General features: G+C 40.8%; 2 protein-coding genes across 2 annotated transcripts in view; one reads left to right on the top strand and one right to left on the bottom strand.

Moving 5' to 3' along the window:
• The window catches only part of LOC147151388 (integrin alpha-6-like), a 13,066-nt gene extending 4,037 nt beyond the window's left edge, over nucleotides 1-9,029 (top strand). Inside the window, exons 7-25 of the mRNA XM_086024620.1 lie at nucleotides 599-795; nucleotides 1,117-1,205; nucleotides 1,298-1,425; nucleotides 1,812-1,901; nucleotides 1,976-2,040; nucleotides 2,296-2,441; nucleotides 3,293-3,439; nucleotides 3,515-3,636; nucleotides 3,862-4,018; nucleotides 4,738-4,821; nucleotides 5,186-5,265; nucleotides 5,345-5,419; nucleotides 6,125-6,227; nucleotides 6,324-6,497; nucleotides 6,569-6,715; nucleotides 6,984-7,094; nucleotides 7,168-7,272; nucleotides 7,954-8,079; nucleotides 8,575-9,029. Of these exons, the coding sequence (XP_085880746.1) occupies nucleotides 599-795; nucleotides 1,117-1,205; nucleotides 1,298-1,425; nucleotides 1,812-1,901; nucleotides 1,976-2,040; nucleotides 2,296-2,441; nucleotides 3,293-3,439; nucleotides 3,515-3,636; nucleotides 3,862-4,018; nucleotides 4,738-4,821; nucleotides 5,186-5,265; nucleotides 5,345-5,419; nucleotides 6,125-6,227; nucleotides 6,324-6,497; nucleotides 6,569-6,715; nucleotides 6,984-7,094; nucleotides 7,168-7,272; nucleotides 7,954-8,079; nucleotides 8,575-8,646 (2,218 nt within the window). The 3' untranslated portion in view covers nucleotides 8,647-9,029. The remainder of the gene's footprint in view (nucleotides 1-598; nucleotides 796-1,116; nucleotides 1,206-1,297; nucleotides 1,426-1,811; nucleotides 1,902-1,975; nucleotides 2,041-2,295; nucleotides 2,442-3,292; nucleotides 3,440-3,514; nucleotides 3,637-3,861; nucleotides 4,019-4,737; nucleotides 4,822-5,185; nucleotides 5,266-5,344; nucleotides 5,420-6,124; nucleotides 6,228-6,323; nucleotides 6,498-6,568; nucleotides 6,716-6,983; nucleotides 7,095-7,167; nucleotides 7,273-7,953; nucleotides 8,080-8,574) is intronic.
• gpc2 (glypican 2) lies at nucleotides 8,764-24,241 on the bottom strand. Its single transcript, XM_086023335.1, has 11 exons — nucleotides 23,820-24,241; nucleotides 20,163-20,321; nucleotides 19,373-19,507; nucleotides 17,283-17,458; nucleotides 17,131-17,211; nucleotides 16,703-16,868; nucleotides 16,269-16,399; nucleotides 14,214-14,360; nucleotides 13,592-13,728; nucleotides 13,203-13,375; nucleotides 8,764-12,076 (listed from the first exon to the last, which is right to left on the bottom strand). The coding sequence occupies exons 1-11, from the start codon at nucleotides 23,995-23,997 to the stop codon at nucleotides 11,805-11,807; spliced, it is 1,755 nt and encodes a 584-aa protein (XP_085879461.1). The 5' UTR covers nucleotides 23,998-24,241; the 3' UTR covers nucleotides 8,764-11,804.

Genomic DNA, 24,241 nt, shown 5'->3' with positions numbered 1-24,241 from the left:
TTAAATGACAGACTGACTGACGGATTGACAGTGACAATTACAATTCAGTTGGTTACGAGAAATGACGGACTGACGAATGACGGACGTGTACCCTGGCCGCTGACGGATGCCGAATGACGGACCAGCAACATTTAGTAAAATGCCCACCTCTGCACTTTCAAAAGTTTATTGAATGGGAGAAACAGTCAAATGCACAAACACAAAATGAGAACACTCGCAAGGTGCAGCTGTAGGCCACAACTCATGCCCAGACGCTTACACGCAGAATAACCCGCCAAAACGACTCTAGCTTCTCGCTACGCCATGCCCCTTAAAAGGCATAAATCAGGCACACGAATACTACAATTCATACGGTAATTATTACACTTAAAAACAATGTATTTATGTACACTGTTGTCTGTTTTACACCTTTAAAGTATTTTTATTATTTATGGGTCTGGACACGATGGTATTTCAATTAATTTTAAATGTGCAAAGTTTATTTGATACGAATAAATTCAGTTAGGATGCTTTATCACGGAACAAATTGAACTTGTTGGTCAAGGTACCTCTTACAATAGTTTTAAGCAGTAGCTTTTAATGACTTTCCTCCCACCAGGTGGGAGGACCTTGCTGTGGGAGCACCTGAATTCTTTCTCAAAGATGGTTTGATTGGAGGAGCAGTCTACATCTACATCAACAACAAAGGGAAAAACTGGCAGGAAATTAATCCTATTCAAATCCTTGGACGTAAAGATTCCATGTTTGGACTCGCAGTGGAAAACATCGGCGATGTCAATCAAGATGGATATGGAGGTGGTTGTTGTTCCATTTCACGTCCCAATTTGAACTCAGTATTGAGCAAACATCTAATAATTTGCTATTAATATTGAACACGTTCAACATTTACAATTGGGGAGGGAAAATCATTTTTAACACAACCCAAACCACAAGATTATCGCTCAGGATAACTTTTATAAGACATCCGACATTCATGCCTTTGCTTTCTTAGCATCAAGCTAAGGGAAGGAAAGAGATCAAATAGAGCCCTCAGTATGCGTGTACCCAGTTTTAATTGTGGCCAAATTTATGTTGTTACCCAATATATATTTTTGTACATAAACTTCATAATGACAGACATCGCTGTGGGAGCACCATATGATGACTCAGGTCGAGTTTACCTCTACTGTGGCTCATCAAGTGGCATCAACAGAAAGGCAGCACAGGTGAGGTTTGAAGTCACATTTGGAAAAATAACTGCTGAATTTTGATGTAGGGATCACTGTTTTATTATCAACATTCTCATACTTACTCACAGGTGCTCTCACCAGGTTCGAAAAAAGTCACTCTGTTCGGGTATTCTCTGACGGGTAACTTGGATATCGATGATAACCAGTACCCTGATTTGGCTGTTGGATCACTCGCAGATGCAGTCTTTGTTTACAGGTGACATCGTTTGGTTTCAAATCTGTGATGTAGGGTTGAGCGATTTTGAAAAAAATTGAATTGTGATTTTTTTTTTTCTCACAATATTGCGATTGCAATTTAGTATGCAATTTATGCAATTTAGTGTGTACACTTTGACAGCCTGCACACCAACTTGTGAGTTTTCCAAGTTATGAGCCGTCAAGATTTTGTTTCACTGCCTCTAGATGGCGTCAGAGAAGGCCACATCTGTCCATCAAATGATGGATTCTCTCACCTTTGAGAAATGAATAAATTCAGTTACGAGCTTAGTCATGTGGCAAATACAGCTCTTAAGTCAAGTCACCACTGTGTTTTCACTTTCCACAGTTTTATGACCTGATTTTTATACGTTCGTCATGTTTCAGAGCGCGACCTGTGGTCAGTGTCGGCAGCACTCTCACAATAACACCAAATGAAATAGACGTCACAAAGCAGCAGTGCAATCAACGCACATGGTAAAGATATCAAGAAACCAAATTTTACTTCTATGTTTTTGAACCTTATTGAGTTGATGCCATGTTCTCATCAGTTATTTTGCAGCACAGGCGTGTTTTACCTACTCGGCACATCCAGCGTCATTCAACCCCAAACTGAGTAAGTTTTGTGTTGGAGTAATTTTGAGTGTTATTGCACTGTTCTTTTTCGAGCTTTAGTTCAAAACGAATAAAATCAGGGGAAAAACTAATCTGTCTGAAATACAGTAATTCTTCAAATTCTATAAACATGGACTGATTTTATATATTTGCAGCAATAGATGTACTTTTTATTGTGTTTTGTCATGGTACCTACTACGAAGTGACACTGAGAAAGAGAATAAGTACAAGTAACAGTTCAATTGTTCCTCCACAGCAATCAGCTTCTCAATCGAGGCTGATGCAGCGAGGAGGAAATCCAGGCTTCCCCCTCGAGTGGACTTTCTGGGTTCGTCTCAGGGGACACTGGAGCTGCCTGGCCAAGGGAGCAAAATCTGTGCTAACACCAAGCTCCGACTTCTGGTAATGTTCCACTAAGGTCTTGAGGGGGTTTCTGGCAACTTTGTTCCTATTTTTAATTTTTAACTGCTCTCCTGTCTGCATGCTCATGGTCTATAGTTGCTTCCATGTAGTCACTTTGGTGCACTGGGTGGTCTTCCTCTTCATCTTGTGTTATCCTGGGCATACTTTCTACACAAACCACAATGAAAAGTTAGATTAGGGTTTATTGTTCAAATACTATCATGGCTAAGGCTACCTGAAGTGAATTGTACTGCTCACTTGAAACTTGGTTCTCAAATCGTGGACTGGACTGGTGGCCAATTTTAGGACTTGGGACTTGCTTGGCGGAAACTGATGAAAGACTTGACTTTTCAAATTACTTGTTTGCATTTGGGGAAAAAAATGCATTTTCAAGATAGTGTGATGATTCGTTTTGTTTTTGAAAGAAAGGTTATTTTTTTGTGTCACGTGCGCAAACTGGGAAACGCTCATCAAGCGATGTTAACGTCACAGTTTACCTTACTGATAGCTGGTCAAACACTTACTAAGTGACTACTGACTCAAGAAGATTGTATGACTTGATTTATGACTTTTTAACCCAAGTAATGAATTGTCTTGATTTCCATGATTTTTGACAGCGTAAGTTGAGACTTGCTTGAAAACTGAAGCGCAAGACTTTGCTCATGTGTGACTTACTCATACCTGCAGTGAGCATGCACTCAAACAGGGCTATGTCCTGCTTTGTTGGGTGCCATCTCTACTTATACTGTTCTGATTCACCACTTCTCTGAAAAGGGGCTAGTGCCTCTCTAGATCGCATCTATTGTGAAGTCAAGTTCTGGTTATCATGAAGCAAAACTCTTTTGTTACAGCGGGACACTACAGACAGGTTGCACAGTGTCCCGGTCTCGGTTACTCTGTCTCTGCCGAGCTCAAGTCCAACGGTGAGGACAAATGTTGGACTGCCTGACGTCACTCCTGTGCTTGACCTCTATCAGAATAAAAGCCTGGTGTCAGAGGTACAAACATCTTTGTGGGAACCCCAAGCCAAGCTTCATGATGCTTGAGGACTATTTGCTGTTTGATTGCCCTAGATAACCTTCATCAACGAGGGCTGCGGCAGTGACAACGTTTGCCACAGTAACTTGCAGCTTCAGTACAAGTTCTGTGCCAGGAAAACCCAAAACCATCGAGATGTTTTCCAATCACTGGTCAGGTGAGGAGATGATAGTCCCGCAAAAGCAGATGCCCAAGGGCCCCGGAACTCCAAGGAGGCCCTCAAGAACAATTTCCAAGCTACTTGAGTGATTCACATTCAATCAAAGTTGTCCAAGATATTTCTTACAATAATGTCATGAATGATTTTGCATCCAGGGTGCACAGGTTTCAATGTAGGCTCTGAGAAAAATTAAGCGATGTCCTTCACTGTCCTTTTCTTAAGAGAGGACGGTGTTGCAGTCATCACTCCCTCCGGTGAGGACGTGGCCTTGGAGATCACCGTCACCAATACAGATGGGGAGGACGCACACCAGAGCCATGTGGTCGTCAAGCTGCCAGATCTTCTTCGCTACTCCTCTGTTGTTTACGCCTCAACGTTGGTGAGCGAACCGTACATTGTGAGCAATTCGCCATTGAAGGGCTAACACTTGTGTTTAAATTACACCATTTATTTGACCCATCCCATGTAGTCATAAGTAAGTAAAATGCATTTGTATCGCTTTTTGTGCTGTTACAAGTAAGAGGGTACAAAGTCAATGCTAATTTGAGCATTTTGGCTTAAGCAAGCACGCTAGCTGTGTCAGCTACTATGCAAAACACGTCAACAACAAACTGAGCTAAACATTAAAGGAAAACTTTATAAGGAAATATGAGTAACAGGGTTGCGTATTTTGACTGGAATCACTGACAAAATATGACAAATATAATTGCTGTTAGCTTGGTGATGTCATTTTCTGATGAGTCATGTAGCTCACTTTTTTTCTCTCTTCCTCTAGATGGTTGAAAAGGTTTTAGTAACAGGCAGAGCTGGGCATTTACTAAAAATTTGTGGTCTGTTTTTTCACCTTCGACCTACAACCGGGGTAGCCGTCCATCTATCCGCCATTTTGTCCGCCCAGACCAAATAGTAATCGCCATCAGACCGGTCCACCTATCATTTTATACGGGCTACCATTAGCGTTACCGACTACCAACTTCGATAAACTACCAATTGTTGTCTTTTTGCCTCAACACCCAAAGCAACCGGCATGTTGTGACTAGAGGCTACAATTTCAAATACTGTATATTATACAGTACAAACATGAGTTTGCTTTTCCAGGAGACACATGTGACATGCTCGGGCAACGACAAAGAAATGGTGATAGACTGTGAGCTGGGAAACCCTCTTCAGAGAGATGCTCAAGTGAGTGTTAGGGTAGTGATTCACAAAGTTGTGATAGGTTGTTTAGGTTTTATGTGCAATACATTTTAATGCAATCATTTGATTTTTTCTTATGCGATTCTAATTCTATAGTTTTGATATACCTACCTTGATTTGATTGATTGACATGTTTAATTGGTACGTTGTTGCTAATCCTGCACATCCCATTTTATGATTGGCAACACTCAAAAGAAAGAAAAAAGGCTTCGCACCAAGGTCACTTTGTCTCTGTCTCTCTTGGAGGATGTCAAGTTAATTTTTAACAACCACTTTTGTTACCAAATATGGTTCCTTTCAACTTCTGTAATCCATCCGTTAATCTATTTGTCGTCCCTTTTCTTTTCAGGTTAAATTTTATGTCATGCTCACCACAACTGGCATCTCACTGAGCACAAAAACTGTGAACATCACACTGCAACTTCAGACGTAATTTAAGTATTTCTGTTGCTCATTTTGCTGTATGTGACTGTGAATAATGTTATAATGTTACATTCTCATGATATAGGACAAGTGTGCAGACCTTAGAAGCAGTTGAGGCTTCAGCCAAAGTGGTTTTCGAGCTGGGATTGCAGATTTATGGGTAAATTTTTCATTTATCTAGCGCAAATCATGTCTTCACTTTGAAATAAATGGAAATGCCAATAAGGCAAGTAGCACTCTACAGTGTCATACTCTAAAACATACAGTAACAATTAAATAGATTGTAAAGAAATGTAGGCATCATAATAATTCAATGGGCTTTGTGCTGCTCTTTCTAGCGTGTGTTCTTTGGCCACCAGGGGGCAGTATAATAGATATAGACAACATGCTACACCTAGATTTGATGATTACACACAGAAGAAGGCTGTTTTTTTATGAGGATGAATATATGCTTGTGGGTATTGTTTGCTCTTCCTGCATGTGTTCAAAACTGAGTTGGTTACATTCATGCATTAATGCTAATTGTGTTAGCTCACCTATGGCATTTTGCATTGTGTGTTAGCATTGAGCTAGCAGAGTTATGAAAGACAAAGTTTATGTGGTTTGGTTAGATACACAAAGTGTAACTCTCTTTGTTTTATGTTTATTTGTAAGACTAGATTCCCCAGGATTTTTAAAAGCCACTGTACCACTGTATACAGTTTCTCACAAACGCACGCACACCCACACCCACCACGCACGCTCACACACACACACACACACACACACACACACGCTATAGTATAGAATACTGGATTTATTTTTAATATATATTTTTATAATGTATAATGCAATTAATGCAATTACGGTATGTAATTGTTGTCAGGCTCGCCAAGCCATCCCAAGTGTCACTTAGTAGAAGCTTAACGGCCGAAAGAATCGTAAAAACTGTGGATGACATCGGAACCCCGATTCAATTGGAATTTAAGGTAAAATTCTCTTGTGTCAATTTTTTACATGAATGGAATTATGTTTTTCTAACTTGTGTCCAGGGCTAAATAATTTTTTACTGTGCTTGCAAACAGATCACAAACCAGGGCAGATCTCTGAAATCGTTCGCTAATGCCTCACTGGATATCCATTGGCCAAAGGAGAACTCCGATGGAAAATGGCTGCTATACTTGACTCAGGTCTCTAGTGCGGGAGTGGATTTTGTATCCTGCTCACCCACCGACCAAATCAATCCTCTCAAACTGAAGGTAATTCAGTTCGAGTAATTATGCATTTTTCCACTTGGTTCATGTATAACCTTAATACGTTGGACATCAAGGGTCAGCACGGAGCCTCCAGGGAAAGACGCGAGGCCGAAAACGACGGCCAATATGAAAGACGCGAGGCCGAAAACGACGGCCAATATGATGCCCTCTCCGCTGCTGGATTCTCGTTTCTTCCATCAAGAAGGAAGTACAAAACCCTGGTGAGACTTATCAATTTATTGTTTCCATTCCTGACTATGATAAAGAATAGGCCAACCCATTCATTGTGTATGTGAGGCTGCGAGTGCTCGAGTTGGCCACTTGCCAATTGAAAAATGTTTACTTACCTGTAACTGTGTGTTTTGGTTAGGTTGGCACATGTAGAATGGGACTTGTCTCCATGCCAAATATACACAATGTCAGCCTGTAGAACAGGCCCTAAAGTCATTTGTTGCACAACATTACAAATGACCTTTTTGTCCTCCTCAGTCCTGCTCAGATGGACTCAAGTGTGCAGAGCTACGCTGTCCTCTAGTGGGATTGGATAGCACTGCACTGATTGTTCTCCATGCAAGCCTTTGGAATTCTACTCTGACAGAGGTGGAAAGCTTTCTGACCATATGTTTCAAATGCATTGTACCGTAAAAAACAATGTATGATGTTTCCCGGACAGGATTACAGCTCTTTGAATTACTTGGACATTGTTGTCGATGCTGCTCTCACCCTTACAAACTCTCCAGAGAACATTGGACTGAAAAAAAAAAGGCTTCGCACCAAGGTCAAGTTATTTCCTGCATTTACTACTTATTGTCCAACGCTTTGGGCCTCACACAATGACATTTTCTGACAACCTATTATTACGCTTCAGTGGAAGGCTACCTCGGCCTTCAGTGCCGATTTACCTGAATTATCACGTCACAATTTTATAAAATAGTACTATACAAAACTGTACTTGAACATCATCAGGCGCAGTTCAGAATATATATTTATCTAATAACATGACCCCTCAAAATTCCAAATGCATTAAACTCATCAAGGATGCTGATTATTACATGTATTATGTGTGTAGGTCACTCCAGAGGTGTTCTGCTAACAAATTTGCTTCCTCTGACCAACCAATCAGAGGACAGAAAAAGGCTGACTTTGATTATGAGGCTAACTAGCTTGCCCTCTGTGGTGGATTTGAAATCTGATTGGTTGAAGACACAGTCCTAATTTTAACATACAAAGTAATTTAGTAATCTGCAATGGGCAGATTAGATTGACAGGCAACACATAGAAGCTGACATTTGATTGGACAAAATGTATCACATACACACACACACACCCACACACACACACATACTAGAAGCAGTGCAGCCAAGCAAAACACAAAGGTAATTAAGAGAATAGACTATTGGGAATAAATTATTCGAATTTCATGATGATGATGCTCATGCTCGGGCATTGTTGTGTGCAGGTGAAGGTGACAGTGTTCCTGGAGCGAGAAGACGAATATTTCACTAAAGTGGCCTGGTGGATCATTTTCCTGACAGTCGCCGCAGGCTTGCTGCTCCTGGCTGTCCTCTGCTTCTGCTTATGGGAGGTAACAAGACTGCATGATACCATCCATTTTGAAAAAAAAAAAACATCTTGTTTTTTATTTATATATCTCTATATATCTTCCTAACATTATTTATGCAATTGAGGGAGGAGTGCTAGTTGTTCTATAGTTTTTCTAATAGTTTTCTAACTATATTTGCATCACCGTAAAAACATCAAATAATTACAGAGAAAGCGCATCATGTTTAAGAGTGATTGTAATATTTTCCAGTATGAGTTTTTTTTTAACCTTAAATTTTATTTCATTTAGCTAGAGATGGTCAAACAACTGTATAGTATTTCCAAAAATGTCATATATATATATATATATAATATTATAAATAATGAAACAGCTCTCAGTATGATTGTGCTGGTCTACCCGATGCTATGAAATCTGACGGTTTTTCTAAGCTTGAGTGAATGTATGTCATTTTTGTATGTCTCAACTCAGTCATTGTCAAGTCAGTCATTTACGATGTTTTTTTTGTTTTCTGTCTAGCGCGGTTGCATGAAGTGTCCGACGTGTAATGACAAGTCCTCACACATGAAGTTGGGAAAACTAATAGCCTGAAAGAAGAATGAGGGGGAGCGGATTATATCAAAATCTAACTTCATATTGTTAGTGGCCATGTTAGTGTTCTGACAAAGGACTCAAGACACATACTGTCAAAGACAACATGGCTTTGTACATATGTTTTGTTTTTTTAATGATGCAAAAATTATCACTTGTGTGTTCCTTCACAACAAAAGTGTAACAACAACGTGAAGACAATTGTGCTTTCAAAGAGCATTCTCTTCAACATTTGTTTACAGTAAGTATTGTAGTGTATCATCATTGCAATGGTGGAAGGACAACAACACTGCTGCTCTACAATGTAACCTCCAAAGTTGAATACCATCCATAATGCTTGTTGACTTTGCGATTTTTTTTAGTTTCCATATGCCCCCTTTAAACACGGCTCTCTAAACATATTGTATTGCCATATTCTTGGAGGTGGGGGGATTACCTTGTAAATAAAGGAAAACATGTGTTTATAATCAGGTGTTCGCTTCATACTGTACATACTGTAATACTGTAAAGGGTGTAACACAACTTGGTGGTCTGTAGTGAGCCAGAGAGCATAATTATTTCATAGGGCTCATTCACAGCCTGCAAATCTTCAAAAGCTTAATTTACCTAAAGTTCCCATTGCGGCATACCTGTTTGGATCACTTCATGTTGAATGTGTTTGGTAGAGAAAGAGACGATGTCTCTCTGAGAATGCAAATGCACTATAGCGTGTATGTTCGCATGTTTGGCACAAGTCATTAGTGAATTGCGGTTGTGCTAAAAAAAATACATATCCTGGAAGAATTTGTGAAATATTGGACATTTTGAGGACTTAAGACTGAAAAGGGACCATCTCAAGGGCAGCTTGCCCATTTCCAAAATTCGGATTTTTGTGATAAATCACTGCCAGCTCCAAATGGTGGGATACCTGTTATCAAAATTCCAGTCATGTACACATCTCCCGCGTCCTCCATGGACAGAATTGACAGGCATACCATCTTCCAATTGTTCCAGGGTATATACCCAGCAGCAAACGTTCCGTCAGGACAAGCAGGGTCCCCCTTCCCTGCTCTTCTATCCGAGAACATTTTGTCGATTGTGTCAAGAAACTAGCTGACCAAGCCCATAATTTTGATTTTTGGAAGAAAAATGTAGCAGGAGGCTGGGATGATTGTTGAGACATAGATTGTACAGGACCAAGTCAGCAAGCAGGGAAAGATAAGAGCCGAAGAGGAGTAGAGCAAAAAAGCGCCCGCCTTCCTTTGGAAATAAAATAAATGTGTTTAGCCTGATCACTCATGTTTTCTTGGTACAAATCCTACAAATTCTGCCATGGTATGTAAACTCAAGAGCACAACTGTAGTTGCTGACAGCAAACTATTATTATCAAACATTTCTTGAGTGGCATTACATTAATCTTTTTCCTATCAGGGGCCATTTCAGTATTAGTAGTCTTTCCACGGCCATATCAAATTCATGCAACTTTGATGTGAACAAATGCTTATTTTTATATATTATTAACGTTTGTTAACGTATGTTTGGGGACTTTTTATAGTTTCATGGCAGAACAGATCAAATGCTCTCGTAAATGGCCCACGAGCCACAGGTTACCCACACCTCACCTCTACATTCTTTTTTTTTTCTTTTTTCTCCTGTTATTTCCATACTCCTTTGGGATTATCACATGTACATTCCTCCACAAACAACACTTTCCACCTTTTTCTTTGTCAAAATACATTCAGTGTTGTATGAAAATTAGGAGTCACCCATGGACAGAATTTGTACCTCATTCACTATCAACACTTTTTGTCACTTTTAGGAAAAATATGTAGAAAAGCACACGATTTTACAAAAAGCATCCAAACATCTGACCGAAGAAAGGGATGAAAAAAGAGGAAACGGCATATGCAGCACACAAAATATACAAAAACTTTCACAATTATTAGCTTTGTTGTTGTTCTAATCGGTTGGCAGCAATTACTTATTTATACCAGAGGATTAACACAAACACTTGTTTTAGACGATCAAAAAAACACTTGACCCTTGTCGTAAATAGAAATAAATAAATAAATTAAAAACATCAATATTTTACATGAACTTATTGAACTTTTAAGCAACCTGAAAAGGCATTTCTGTACATTGTGAGAAAACAAACCCCTTTGGTGTCTTGTTTGACAGGCAAGCCTGAACACAAAACGTTTAAGTAGTTCAAATACAGTGGTACTTTGACTTACTTTGGCCCATTTTTTTTTGCTTTCGTTTTCGAGAGACTTTTGGCAGGTAGTGAACAATTCTTCCAAAAAGAGGTATCAAGCTGTTACCACTCAAACTTGGACTTGACTGTCAAACTAAACATAAAACAAAGAGAATATGCAATGTGTGTATAAAACAACTCCAGAACTTTTCCTCAGGAATGCCCCTTAGCTTAATGCTAACACAATGGAAAACACTATAGAAGGGCTAACAAAATATTATCCACAGCCGTGTTTGTTATAAACCGTTAAGCGATGGATATTTGAACTCAAATTGTGAAGCAACACTTCAGTGGGGAATGATGATTTGTGATATGAGATTTTTGAGTCATGATGATCACGAACGAAATAAGCTTGTAAGTCAAGGTACCATTGTACACCGATGTAGCTCAATAAATGTGCAGCACTTTATTTCGGTAGTTCAATTCAAAACTGAAACATATAATTTTGAAATTCACTGCACAGAGTGAAATATTTTATGATTTCATTTTTCAATATTTTGATGATTATATCTTAGAGCTATGAAAAACCCACAACTCTCCACCTTGAGAAATGTGACTATTATATAAGAAACTATCAAAGCTATTTGTAATGCAGGAATCTGGTAGGTATTCCTTCTGAAAGGTATTTTCCAGTGCATCAAGTCATAATAATTTGTGGAATACACAAGTTTCACTTTTTGAATTGAACCACTGAAATAAATAAAACTTTTGTAAAATATTCAAATATTACTAATCTGACCATTTTACCAATGGGCACATTTTGATTTAATGTAACGTTAATACAAAGTACAATGATTTAGAGACTTGTGCAGTTGCTATTAAAAATAGTCATGATCAGCCATTTTGTGCTATTAATTATTTTGTGCTGATGTAACCAAATGAGAACACATTCTTGGCTGGCCATGATGACAATTGCAATGAGCAGCTATCTCCACCATGGGGCCATCATGTGCACAAAAGGTAGCAACAAAGAAGGAAGCAGGGAGGAAGCGAGATGACTTGTTGCAGATGGGACTCGGCCGTGGTTCCGGGTGCCCTTGGGCCCATTCCTCTCGCGGACTCGAGGAGGCTTGGCGGGGTTGGTGGCGGGGTTACGTGGGGGCTTGCTGAAAGGAGGAGAGTGAGGCCCGTATCCCGGCCAGTCATCGTTGTAGCGTTCGCTGGCATCGCCGCCTCCCGAACCGCTGCCCTCCTCACCTGGACGCATCACACACACACCAATGAGCAAAGTGACACTGTCAGGGAAGTATCAATTAACAATACTGTATTCACTCATGGAATGGCAAGAGGCTTTTATTTACTCAGAGAAAAGTAAGAATCTATTAGGAGGAGGCCTATTGCAATAAAATATGTATCGTGCCACGGGGCAACTATTTACTCAACTGCAGAGGTGTGAATGAATGAAAATATTATATATTCTTTGAAATGTAATGCTCTGTTTTGCTTTTTGCAAATGTTGAAATTTCAAGATGTTTACCTTATATTGTGGATACGCGACTGCAGAGAGTACCAGGCACCTACTAGGGAAAAGCCATTTGGGAGAGGACTTATCTTTTTGGGTTATAATATTTGAAATTGTATGTACTATTATTGTGAATTCAAGTTATTATTTAAAATCATTCAAGTAAAATTTTTAAAATTGTGGTCACGGACAGCATTTTTATAATCATTTTTTAAAATTGTTGTTTATTGAAACTGCATTTTTGTCTTATCGCTGAAATTATACTTAAGATAATATATGTAACATAATTAATACACCTACTGCCCGAAGACAGCTGGGATAGGCTCCAGCACGCCCCGCGACCCTTGTGAGGATAAGCGGTATAGATAATGGATGGATGGATAATTAATACATATTACCAAATAAAATGTATTATGTATTGTGGTCAGGAATGTTTATTTACTAAAAAGCAGGAAATATCAGATGTTGATCAGTAGTATGGTATTGACAAATAAATGAGTTTAAAAAAAAATAAATAAATAAAATGTAAAAATTAAAAGTCAACAGTGTTATTCAAACATGATCACGACTAATATTATTACTTGTATGTATATGTTTTTTTTTTTATTCCTACTAACGATTTATCATTTTCCGAAAAAATATAAACCTGCACTTTGAACTGTAGAGTAAAACTGCCGCTTTACAGATGCCACATTTGCTCTGCGTGTTGTGTTAAAGACAAAATGCTGTCAGCGTCAATCGTCGACTCGTACTGGTTATGTGACACTAATTAGAGCAGGGGCCACTGCTTGAGGAAATCGGGTGAAGTATATCGCGGTTGTTCATATGCAACATAAAGTGAGTGTGTGAAGTGCTACTGACTGTCCATGAAGTCCATGTCCTGTCCACTATGTGCATGTCTCAGTTTGTTAGTGGCCACCCTTAGCTCCATGATCAGCTGTCTGGTCTTGACATCGGGCCGCCCGATGTCCACCTCCACCTCAGGGTTGTTGATCTGACTCGCCAGCCCGTCGCCCGTCACCTCTGGCAGATATCTGAAAGTGTTCATTGAGCACACAGGAGACAAATGGAATAAGAAAGACAGTACTGATGATGGCGCAACCACCATGCTTCACTATATTTTTGTTGTTCTTTTGGTGATGAGCTCGTTTGCGTTCGAACCAAACAACCCTTTTGGAATTGTGGCCAAAAAGTTCAACATCGGTTTCATCGTCATCATCATAGCAAAATCTCCCAAACACGTGGCTAACCTCCCCCTGGTCTGCCCGTTCCAGCAGCGGTCCTCATTAGTGACGTCGGCAGCCATCTTTTCATCGTTGCAGATGGTGTGTGGGAGGGACACCCAGAAGCTTCCCATGGGGCGCAGGCGCTCTTTCAGTTCCGTAACCTGTACGGAGGCAGCTCGTGAGTCATCGCCCGTCTATCTTGAAAGTATTCTTGTGTCTAGATGGCTCTGTGTGTGTGTTGTAGGGGTTGGTGCATATGCGAGCCAAGATAGGTGGCGTCACTTCCACACATGAATCCTGGTTTTGTGCATTTAAAGTGGGAGCACACCATGCAATATTAACAACGTGCGATGCCAGATATTTACGTATGGGACCTACATTTTCCCATAGTCATTAATGCACGACCCACTTCAACAGAGGAAAAATGGAGCAATTTCTTTTTCGAAATGTAATATTATTGATAAACACGTAAACTTTTTAGCATTTTTAGAAGGCGGTGGCTAAATTGAGTTATCTCCAATTTTAAGTCCGGATAGTCAAACTTAAATGTTGAATCTGTTTGCCCTACACCTGTGCTGTATGCTTTTCATTATTGAAGCCATAATTCCTTAGACTTAGAAGCTAAGGCTAACGTTGTCATTCTTACTAGTCGGTCCAGGTTGGTGCCTGCAGCCGTGGTAGGTTTTTCGTCTGGGGTGTAGGTGCGAAAGGGCCTCCTGTTGCCCCCCGTCTCTTTGGGTGAGCGCTTGGAGCGTGCTGGAACAGGCCTGGGGTTTCCGCAACCTTGGAAGACCTACATGGAGAGTTACAACAAAGTGACAGAATAACGTTAGGGAATTTTTTTTTTTTTTTTTTTTTTTTTATTGTTTATTTTTAAACGGGGACAGTGCACATTAATCAACATTTCTGTAAATATGCCAGTTTTAGCTATAAAGCTAGTTTTCGACCGCAGTCCCTGTGCAAGATGTTAAAATGCAGCAGCTAATAACAACAACAATGAGTTGAAATAAAACATTACATAAAAGCTCATACAGACACACACTACGTTACACCTCAACAACCACACACCATTTGTCTCGGTCTTCCATGCCAATCTTCAAGTGTTGGGCCGAGAATAAAAATGGGCTGCTACTAACGATTATTTTGTTGATCGATTAGTCTGTTAATTATTTTGTCAATCAATAAATGAATCGAACAAAAAAAGATGTCTAAATGTAAATCCTTGTACTCAAAAAGAGGACATTTCAAATTGACAGTGCAGAAAATGGACAAACAACAATGAATTACGATTCAGTTCCTGGTTTTGTCCGTAACATGTCAGAAAATAGGCAAAAATATCTGCAGATAAGTTCCACAGAAAAACTAAAGTGAATCTGTGAATAGTAATATGGGAAAAAGAAAGGTTTTACTGTACTTTCATACATTTGCAATGCTGGTCGATATCAGCGCAAGGATAATGACAAAATAGCCAACCTCACTGACATCAAAGGATTTTAATATAGGTACTATATGCAGAAAGGTAAATTAGTCCCTGACTGTATTATTTCTTTCTGTATATATTCCAGAGATTTTGAATAGTATCCACTCCCTGAAATTTGATGCCAATGTTCATGTCGTTACTTATGGATTTCGAACCAACTGCCCTCCTTGTGAATTAGTCATCACCATGCCAACGCAATGCTGTATACAAAGGTTTTCTTGTTAAAACACGCCAAATCTTTAAAACCTTGTACTTGTACCTTGTACATTTGACATTATGCGCATTTATTTGTGTAGCATCTTGTGTAGAGACTGCCATGTAATCTCAAAGAACGGGGGAGTCAAGGTTTGGATGGGCAATATAATAAATCCTTGGCTGACATTCCACTGCTCTCACTCTTTCTCGCCGCCACAGAGGGAAAAAAAAAGGCAAGCTGTGAAGCAAAGAACTTGCAGTTCCTTGAAGCGTTGCCACATATTGAATCGAGACGTGGGTGCCTCTCAGGTGGATACGCTCCCAGGAGGCTCGCCACGTTTCAGTCACATGATGCAACATCACTGCTCTGTATGGTAATGCTGTTTTGTTGTCTCAGGAAGGACAGGAGATAATAATTCGGAAGATAGTGGGGTTTTTTTTGTTTTTTTTACTCTTTTGGCTGGTAAATGAGTCTTTCATTCGAAAAGTTGGCTAGCATAGCTCTACTACATGATAAAGAGTAAACATCCAGCGGGTTTAAGTATGTGAGCATCTGCCATTAGCTGGCGACTAGTCCAAGGTGTAGCCCGCCTCTTGCACGAGTCAGTTAGAATAGGCTCCAGCTCATCCGAAAGCATGATGAATACAAACACTTAAGAAAAAGGGATGGTTGGATAAATGGTCTGTGAGCTTGTTGAATGCAATTCCATCCATGCAATTTCTATACATCTTATCCTCATTAGGGTCTCAGAAGAGCTGGAGACTATCCCATCTGAATTTGGGGTCACCAGCCAATTACAGGTACATACAGACAAGCAAGCAGTCACACTCACGTTTACTCCTATGGGCAACTTTATTCAATTAACGTAACATACATGAGACTCAAAACCAGAACCTCAGAACTGCGAAACAGACGTGCTAACCACACCGTTAACCGTGCTCGGGATTATTCACGGATTCTCAGTTTTCCCCTGGTGCATTCTATTCAAAGAATCAATATAATGGCCCGTAAGGAGTCATCCTTGCCTTGGTGGAGATGCTGACGCTGTTTTCTTGCATGTGCATGATGGCTTCGGACACTTTGATGGAGATGGAGTCTGCGGCCAGCTCCATGTTGAACGGCCCCTCCAGTTTCTCCGCCACCTGATAGAGGGAATCTGATGGCGAGTATGTGCGAAGAAAATGAGCTTACAGGCGAAGGCGAGTGAGTGTCAAAGTGGATTTTAAGTCAAATGAGCAGCATGGAACCATTACATAGATGTATTCTACTAGATTGCTGATTATTCAGTTTGCTAATCAAAACCTTGAAAATGAAATGAGCTATTATCCAAAAACAGAAGGATAATTAATGCATCTAAGAGTGTATTTTAGCACTTTTAAATGGGAGACTAAATGCGTAATTTAATTTGGGACAAACAATGTAAATACAGTACAATCCTGCCCCGCCTCCCGTCACCCACCAATAAAATAGTCCCACTCGGTGTCCAGGTCGGCCTGATTGGCTAAGCAGCCTTTCATCACGTTGAGGCAGAAGGCGCGGCACGGACGTAAGGAGGGCATTCCTCGACAGAGTGGGCAGTACCACTGACGCATCAGGCCACGCACGCACTGAGAGTCTGGAGTCATCTAAAAGGCATGTAAGGAAAGCCACTGTAATTGCACACGTTATGACACTGTCAATTTTAAGGATGAAATAGATTTGAACCCAGAAACTCAGACAGACATGGCAACTAGGCCAACTCTTTTTTTTTTTTTTTTTTTTAATTGTAAACTCAAACTGGAGTCACCCAGGAACAAATTGTGTTCAAACTTTGCGGTTCCACTGTAGAAAGCTGAATGGAAGTAAAAACTATTTTTTTTATTTTATTTTATTTATTTATTTTTTTACCTTTGTGGCTTTGTTGACAATATCTCGACCAATAGCCAAAGCCTGTGATAGCGCCCTAGCAGCAATGAAAGCCCTGGATACCTGGATTGGAAAGAGAATTGTTAAATCAAGTACTTACTTTTTGCTTGATTTTACAAGACGAGACAGTCCACCTGTACGCGCAGTTTGCGAGGCACATCTCCAAACGGCTGCAGCTGTTCGGCATGCTTACTGACACACTCCAGGTAGTCATCGCTGAACTGATACTGAGGGTTGACCAGAGTGAAGACCCGCTCCACCAGTCTGGACCAGAAGTCCGACAAAACCTCTGTCAGACTCACGCTGCCCCCTGTGAGCAAAAGTAGAATGGAAGAAATAAAGAAGTTGAGTATAAATTGTTATTGCGGTACTGTAGGTATGTGTGTCCGTGACTTAAAAGTTGAATCGATTCTGTGACCATTTAGTCCAGTAATGGCAGATTAGGGTTAGTCGAAAGTCCTCTGTAGATTGGCAGATCAGAAGATGAGATGCCAAAAGAAAGTGCTTGGTGAGAGTAGAGATTAGTCAACTTTTAACACTAAGGCTTTATTTTCGAGATCAGTGGAAGTCGCGGTCTAAATTTGCGCAAGGGATCGCTAAGCTAAGACTTTGTTTTACTATTTTCACAGACGCAAGCAATTTGGTGTAGTTTAAAAACGGGCATGCTGCACCGTTGTGGGCGTGAACGCAGCTGGCTTGAGTCGCCGCCAGTCAAAGCAGCTCCTGCTCATCCCCATTAAAGTCGGCGTGCGGAGGCGCACAGTTCTTGACATGGTGGAAAGAGAAACTGACTTGCTGGAGTCCATGCAGGAAGTCGAAGCGCGCAAAGTTCCTTTTTTTAGGAACTGTAAGCAGACCTCCACAGGTGGATGATGTTGAGTTGGTGGGGATTGCCTTCCTCCCCGATCCTTCCTGTCCTTGTGTGTCTGCCCCCCACCCTCCATGTTTGCTGCGGCCAATGGGATCATATTCAAGGTATATTTAAAAAAAAGATGATGATAATAATAATAATGTGTTCAATGAATTGATTCCTGCAATAATTCTGAGGGATGTATGCATGATTTATGAATGGAATACGCATTTGTGGAGCTCAGAATCAGTATGTAAAAAGAAGGCGTAAAGCTTACGAAAATACATTCTTTAGCGCTAGCATGCCGCAAAGAGATGAACCAATTCCCAAACAAGTGCATCGAGTCTTGCATGACACAATTTAACAATTTAAGTTTTTACAATCGAGCGCAGCCGTAATGTTGATGCAGAATAGTAAGGTTGACTCGTCAAGTAGTCACCTAATGGGTTGAACCTCTCGCGTCAGGGCGTGAGTTGCGGCCTTATAGCAGCTCCTTGCGAGTGCTCTCATTTTGTATTTGTGTGTTTGACTGGCTGAAAGTGCATCAGTGACTGGCTCTCCTTGCCCACATGTGAGGGCATTACAGTGCCTTAATTGTTTTGTTTTTTTTTCCACTTCATCCAAGTGGTGGATTATCTGAAGATAGCTGGTAAATTACTTTTTGGCTCACTTCACAAAGAAAAAAAAAGACCAAGAGGCCACTTCTTGAAGTGAAATCAACCCAAACACATTCTTTTCAAGAATATGTTCCCAGCAAGCCCACTAGTTGAAACACGACATTCTGATTAATTTTGCGTTTGTGGAATATGAGCTAAGCAGCAAAATCCACCTCTTTCTAGCCATCTCAGGGGGCGGCCATTTTGTCACTTCTTTAGACTGAAAATGACATCACAACTGCTCAGGGCTCAGGTAACGACCAATCACAGCTCTGCTTCAGAAAACAGGTCAGCCATGATTGGTCATTACCTGAGCCCTGAGCAGTTGTGATGTCATTTTCAGGCTACAGAAGTGACAAAATGGCCGCCGCCAGGCTAAAACGGGTGGATATACTCTTATTCCACAAATGCCATATTTATCAGAATGCCTTGTTTCAATCAGTGGACTTGCATAGAACGTAAGTCAAAGTACCACTGCTGTTGTATGTAGGTGGATTGGTATGTAGATCGAAAGACAGATGGATTTACAGACAAGCAGGAAGATGGTTGGATGAGCAACAGGTATTAGTCATAATCATAATACAGCAGTAATTCCAAGATAATACATACACATATAGTGATAGTGTGATGTGGCCATCTGGTACCACCTTGAATCCAAATATACAATACGAGTGTGTCCCAATTCTCGTCTGTGCAAATGAGGTGTGCGTGAACTGACCTGAATAATATCTGCGAAGCTCCACAAACAGCTCCTGGAAGACGTGCGAGTTCTGCGTGAAGAGGCGACCGTAGGTCTTGGTGAACATCTGGTTCATGGACTTCTCGGACAAGTCTATCAGCTCCCTGAAGAACTCTGCGAGGGCAAAGATGCAGGTCTGACACGCGAAACCTGGCGCCAAGGCCTCGCTAGCTCACAGTTACATCACACGGCGCCATTAGCGAATACGTGCGAGAGGGCATGGCGCCTATAAAAATAGCCTTTCATATGTGCAATCTCCCACGCCTGATTCATCACTTACGTTATATAAAAGAACGACGGAGGGAGAAAAGAGGTGATAGCAGGTAGGCGGTGAAAACGTCAAATCAGCTCGGCACTGCGTCTGGCTGGACCCGGACAGACGGAAATCTTTACTAGCGCTCACTTCTTTTAAAGAAAGAGACACTAAAGCACTCAGGGCTCCTTTAGATCCCGCCTCAAAGCCTAATGCTTCATCTTTACAGGCTGTTTTGAACAATTATAAGCACACATACCATTAATCAAGCTGAATTTCAGTCAGCAAAGGCCCAATTGTTTAATGTCTCTGAAAGATTATCCTAAATGAGTTTTCCTGCCAGATCTGCTCATTAAAACCGTCAAGGCTGACAATCATAAATGTTGATAAACCTGTTCAAACTTTGTAATAGTTAAAATGGCTACAAGATCACCCTTTATACCAACAAATAAAGACCACAGAAAACAGAACCAAGCCGGCAGTCATGGCCACAAAACATCAAGTCCATTCTCTAACCGTCAAACCGTCGCTGTCTCTGGGTGAAGGTGGTCAAAAGGAACTGGCTATGGTTCTCCACTGATTTCAGGAAGTCCCGCTCGCTCTGAAGGGCCAGCGTTTCCTCCATCTGACTGGAGCAGCAGGTGTAGTCCTGAGGACAGAGCCTCAAGTGCTCGCCTGTGGGCACAAGTAGGAACAGCGCATCGTTTAGAACAGTGATTCCCAACCAGGCCGCTGTGGCACATTTGTGCCATGAGAGATCGTTTGGTGTGCACCTGGACATTGTCCAATTTCACTTAATTGGTCCCAACCAAAAAATATTCACCACAAATAATCTATCTTTTTTTATTCATATACTGTATGCCAGCAACATATTGTGACAGGCAGACCAAGTAAATGTTCTTCCTTGGATGGTCAAAGGTATAAAAAAAAAACAACAGTGCATCCACTGTTTGTGACATTTTGTTTTGTGATGTGGGTTGAGATTGTTTTAAATGTCAAATATACTGTATGTCTTGGCTCAATAATGGTGAGGAAATGATGGTTTAAACCACAGATGTGGAACCCTGTGGCTTGGGAAAGCATTTGATTTGACCCATGCAATTGTAAAAACAAGTAGAAACTGTGAGGATCTGTTGTAAAACATGTAAACCATAAATGTTCATCATACAGTATTTTTAAAAAGTTGAAAAGCAGAGTGAGTTGGAACTTATCCCAGCTGACTCATGGTCACCAGCCAGCAGCAGGATACAGAGAGTGAAACAACCATTCACACCTACAATGCCTAACCTGGTCTTAAAAAGCAAAAATGCAGTATGTAAATATATTGCTTAAAGTGGAAGTCAACCTCCCAAAAATATTTGTAATAATATGTTCTATGAGTTTTCTCTAGTCTAGTTTAGGCATTCTGTTTAATAATGTGTTTGTGGAATATGAGTTTAGCAGCAAAATCCACCTATTTTTAGCCATCTCTAGGCGGCCATTTTGTCATTTCTGTCAACTGACGACGAATCATGGCTGAGCTTCATGAAACAAGTCAGCCGTGATTGGTTAAACTCATATTCTAAAAACACATTATTAATCAGAATGTCATGTTTCGACGACTGGGCCTGCATTGAACATATTTTTGTACAATTTTTGGGGGGTTGACTTTCACTTTAAGCAAATTATTTGCCAATAGAACAGGAAAATTGGATTGCTTGAAGTGGAAGTCAACCTAAACATATGTCTTTCAAGAATATGTTCCAAGCAGGCCCATTAGTTAAAACACGGCATTCTGATTAATTTTGCATTTCTGGAATATAACTTAAGCAGCAAAATGCACTCGTTTTTAGCCATCTCAGGGGGCGGCCATTTTGTCTTCTGTTGACTCAAAATTGACATCACAACTGCTCACAACGACCAATCACGGCTCAGATTCAGAAAACTGGTCAGCCGTGATTGGTCGTTGTAAGCAGTTGTGATGTCATTTTCAGTCGACAGAAGACAAAATGGCCGCCCCCAGAGATGGCTAAAAACGAGTGCATTTTGCTGCTTAAATTATATTCCACAAACGCAAAATGAATTAGAATGCCATGTTTCAACTAGTGGGCCTGCTGGGAACATATTCTTGAAAAAAACATGTTTGGGTTGACTTTCACTTCAAGCAATCCAATTTTCCTGTTCTATTGGCAAGTAATTTGCTTAAAGTGAAAGTCAACCCCTAAAAGAAGTAAATACAGCAACCCTGACCAACCCTCAACGATGTCCCTCAACGAGCATAGTGGCTTTAAAATCAAAGTGCAGAAAAGCAGAGTGTAAGTGGAGAACTAAACTCCAACTTTACTAGGGCCCGAGCAGCGAGCGCTGCGAGGTCCCATTGTTTTTGTAGTTATATATTTATATTTGTAATTTGGACAAAGAAATACCAAAAGCTAGACATCACTTTTCTCTAATCATCAGTAAGAAACTCAGCAAAACACGCACTCTATTTGCTGTGGTGGAAGACCTCACAATTCCCCCAAATCAAATAGCTCAACAACTCCTCTCAACAGATAAATGTCATGAATTTGCACTGCCTGCATGCTATTTTAGTGAAGAAGTACATTCCATCAGGTCAAACATCCCACAAACCAGCAAAATTACAAAATGATGCAGCACTTCAAATCACTCCAAAATAATTTAATTACCATGACAGAATTTGATACAGTGGATCAAAAAGCTGTAACACATTTGGTTAAACCACTCAAAGCCAGCACCTCCTAACTGTGAAGCTAATCACTGTTCTGCCCATAAAACAACCATTACAAGAACCAATTAAATAATTTATTTCATAGATTTAGTCAGAACTCAAATGGCCCCTGGTAGCATTAACGTTCCCCACTCCTGATCTACCGATACTTCAATACTGGATTGGAAATAATGGGCTACCTTGCTCAATTATTCCTGTTCAAACAGGATCTTCTTGCAGTGAAACAGTCAAATACATCTGTCAGTCTCTGGTTAGCGCAGCCAAGTGTTATCAAAGATAACCAAAGAGTGTGATATGAAATTGTTCTTTGACCCCATGAATTATTCAGGTCCAATCTGTCTTTTTGTCAGCTCAGGTTGGGGTCTTTGATATGTCAGCGTTAATGATATGCAAATGACAAGCCAGGGAGGAAAAGCATTTCAGTTCTTTGTTTCTATCAATGTTACACCTGACACAAATAGTACGTCTGGCTTCCATCTCCTCGCTGGTGTACCACTCTGTCTCTTTTGTTCCGCTCTCACTAGTAGTCCGCTCTTATCCCCGCATTTCCATTTCTAGGCAGCCTCTCGTCGCCGCTCACTCTCCCGGCCATCTGCTCCCCCATGGCCCACGGGACAGCCAGCAAAGGCTCAGGCAAAGCTCGCACACACACCTCAAACACTCACACACAAATACATCTAAAATCAATCAATACTGCATCTGTCTGTTTGAATTAAACACAAAGCCTGAATATGTATAACAGGGCTTGGAAACCTTTTGGGTTATTATAAAGTCCAATGAGGCACATTAATTACTATATCATGGTTTATTTCAGATTTTTATAAGAGTTCCCACGTTTTTACTTGCTCTTGCGGGTCTTGGGTTTCATGTACAACATACTGGTGACCTCCCATCCACAATTACAGGTTCAGCCACCCAGAAGTGAACAGCCTTGCTATACTTTCACTTTTCGAGAAAGGTACATGTTCTCTTATTTTTGCCCCCCAAAAATCCCACCCTATTCCCAATCCCCTCACCAAAACTTGATTCGAAATCCACACATGGTTTCATTCAGCAGATAAGATTATTGCCAATGAACAGAGCCCATGGGGTACATGCGGGGATTTACCAGTGCAGGCGAAGACTAATTAGGGGCGAGGTTCTTTGTTGTTCTGGTGTTGGCAATTTGCTCATCCATCTTAATCAACCTATTTAAACAGCACACAGGGGATGGGGTGTAATTTTGTCTAAAACCACTCTGCATTGTGTTTTTATCCTGAGGGGAAAACACAATGATTTTGCCACATGGTGCTCCTTTAGTGAGTTATACACTTTGTTTTACACATTGACATATGTGTTTTTTAATTGTCACTGGTTCTGGTTGCTAGACCAAAATGTGCACGAGCGTGTTTAATTCTAAAAGATAATACGCAATCATATGTTTCATCCAGCACGAAGAGTCTTACCAGAAATTTGAGTCACCGGTGCGGTGCCGGTGCTGTACCCCTTCTCTGCGTACACCTGCCGGGTGTCGGCGCAGCTCCTCCCCGCAGCAGCCACGGAGCTCCGGGACCCCGACAGGGTGGCTACCGCACAAAGCAAACCCAGCAGCGGATACTTGGGTACAGCCAGCCGGTTGTCCATCCTCACCACAAAAGCCTTCCGTAGGCAGGTTGATTTGAAAACTAGAGCTATAATGAATGATCAGGATTAAACTACGGGTTGTAAAAGTCTCCTAAAATGGTCAGTCGTCTAAAAAAGTCATAGTTTCCCCAAGGTTATGCAATGGATAGGTCCTGGCTGTGATTTTACACAATTTGTCTCCATCAAATGTGTCCAGTAAACTTGGTGGACATCAATGAGGAGAAAGGCGGTAGAACCAACCAGC

The sequence above is a fragment of the Filicampus tigris genome, chromosome 2 (genome assembly GCF_054856515.1).
Source record: "Filicampus tigris isolate MCC_2025a chromosome 2, RoL_Ftig_1.0, whole genome shotgun sequence".
In the NCBI taxonomy this organism is placed as follows: domain Eukaryota; kingdom Metazoa; phylum Chordata; class Actinopteri; order Syngnathiformes; family Syngnathidae; genus Filicampus; species Filicampus tigris.
The sequence above is the reverse complement of the archived record's forward strand: the minus strand, read 5'-3'. Positions and strand labels throughout refer to the sequence as shown.

Coding starts and splice junctions, on each gene's coding strand:
- gpc2 (XM_086023335.1), bottom strand. CDS start 23,997: ATGGACAACCGGCTGGCTGTACCCAAGTATCCGCTGCTGGGTTTGCTT. Junction 13,729..14,213: donor GCACCAACCTGGACCGACTA/GTAAGAATGACA, acceptor GCCTCCGTACAG/GTTACGGAACTGAAAGAGCG. Junction 12,077..13,202: donor GGACATGGACTTCATGGACA/GTCAGTAGCACT, acceptor TGATGCGTCCAG/GTGAGGAGGGCAGCGGTTCG.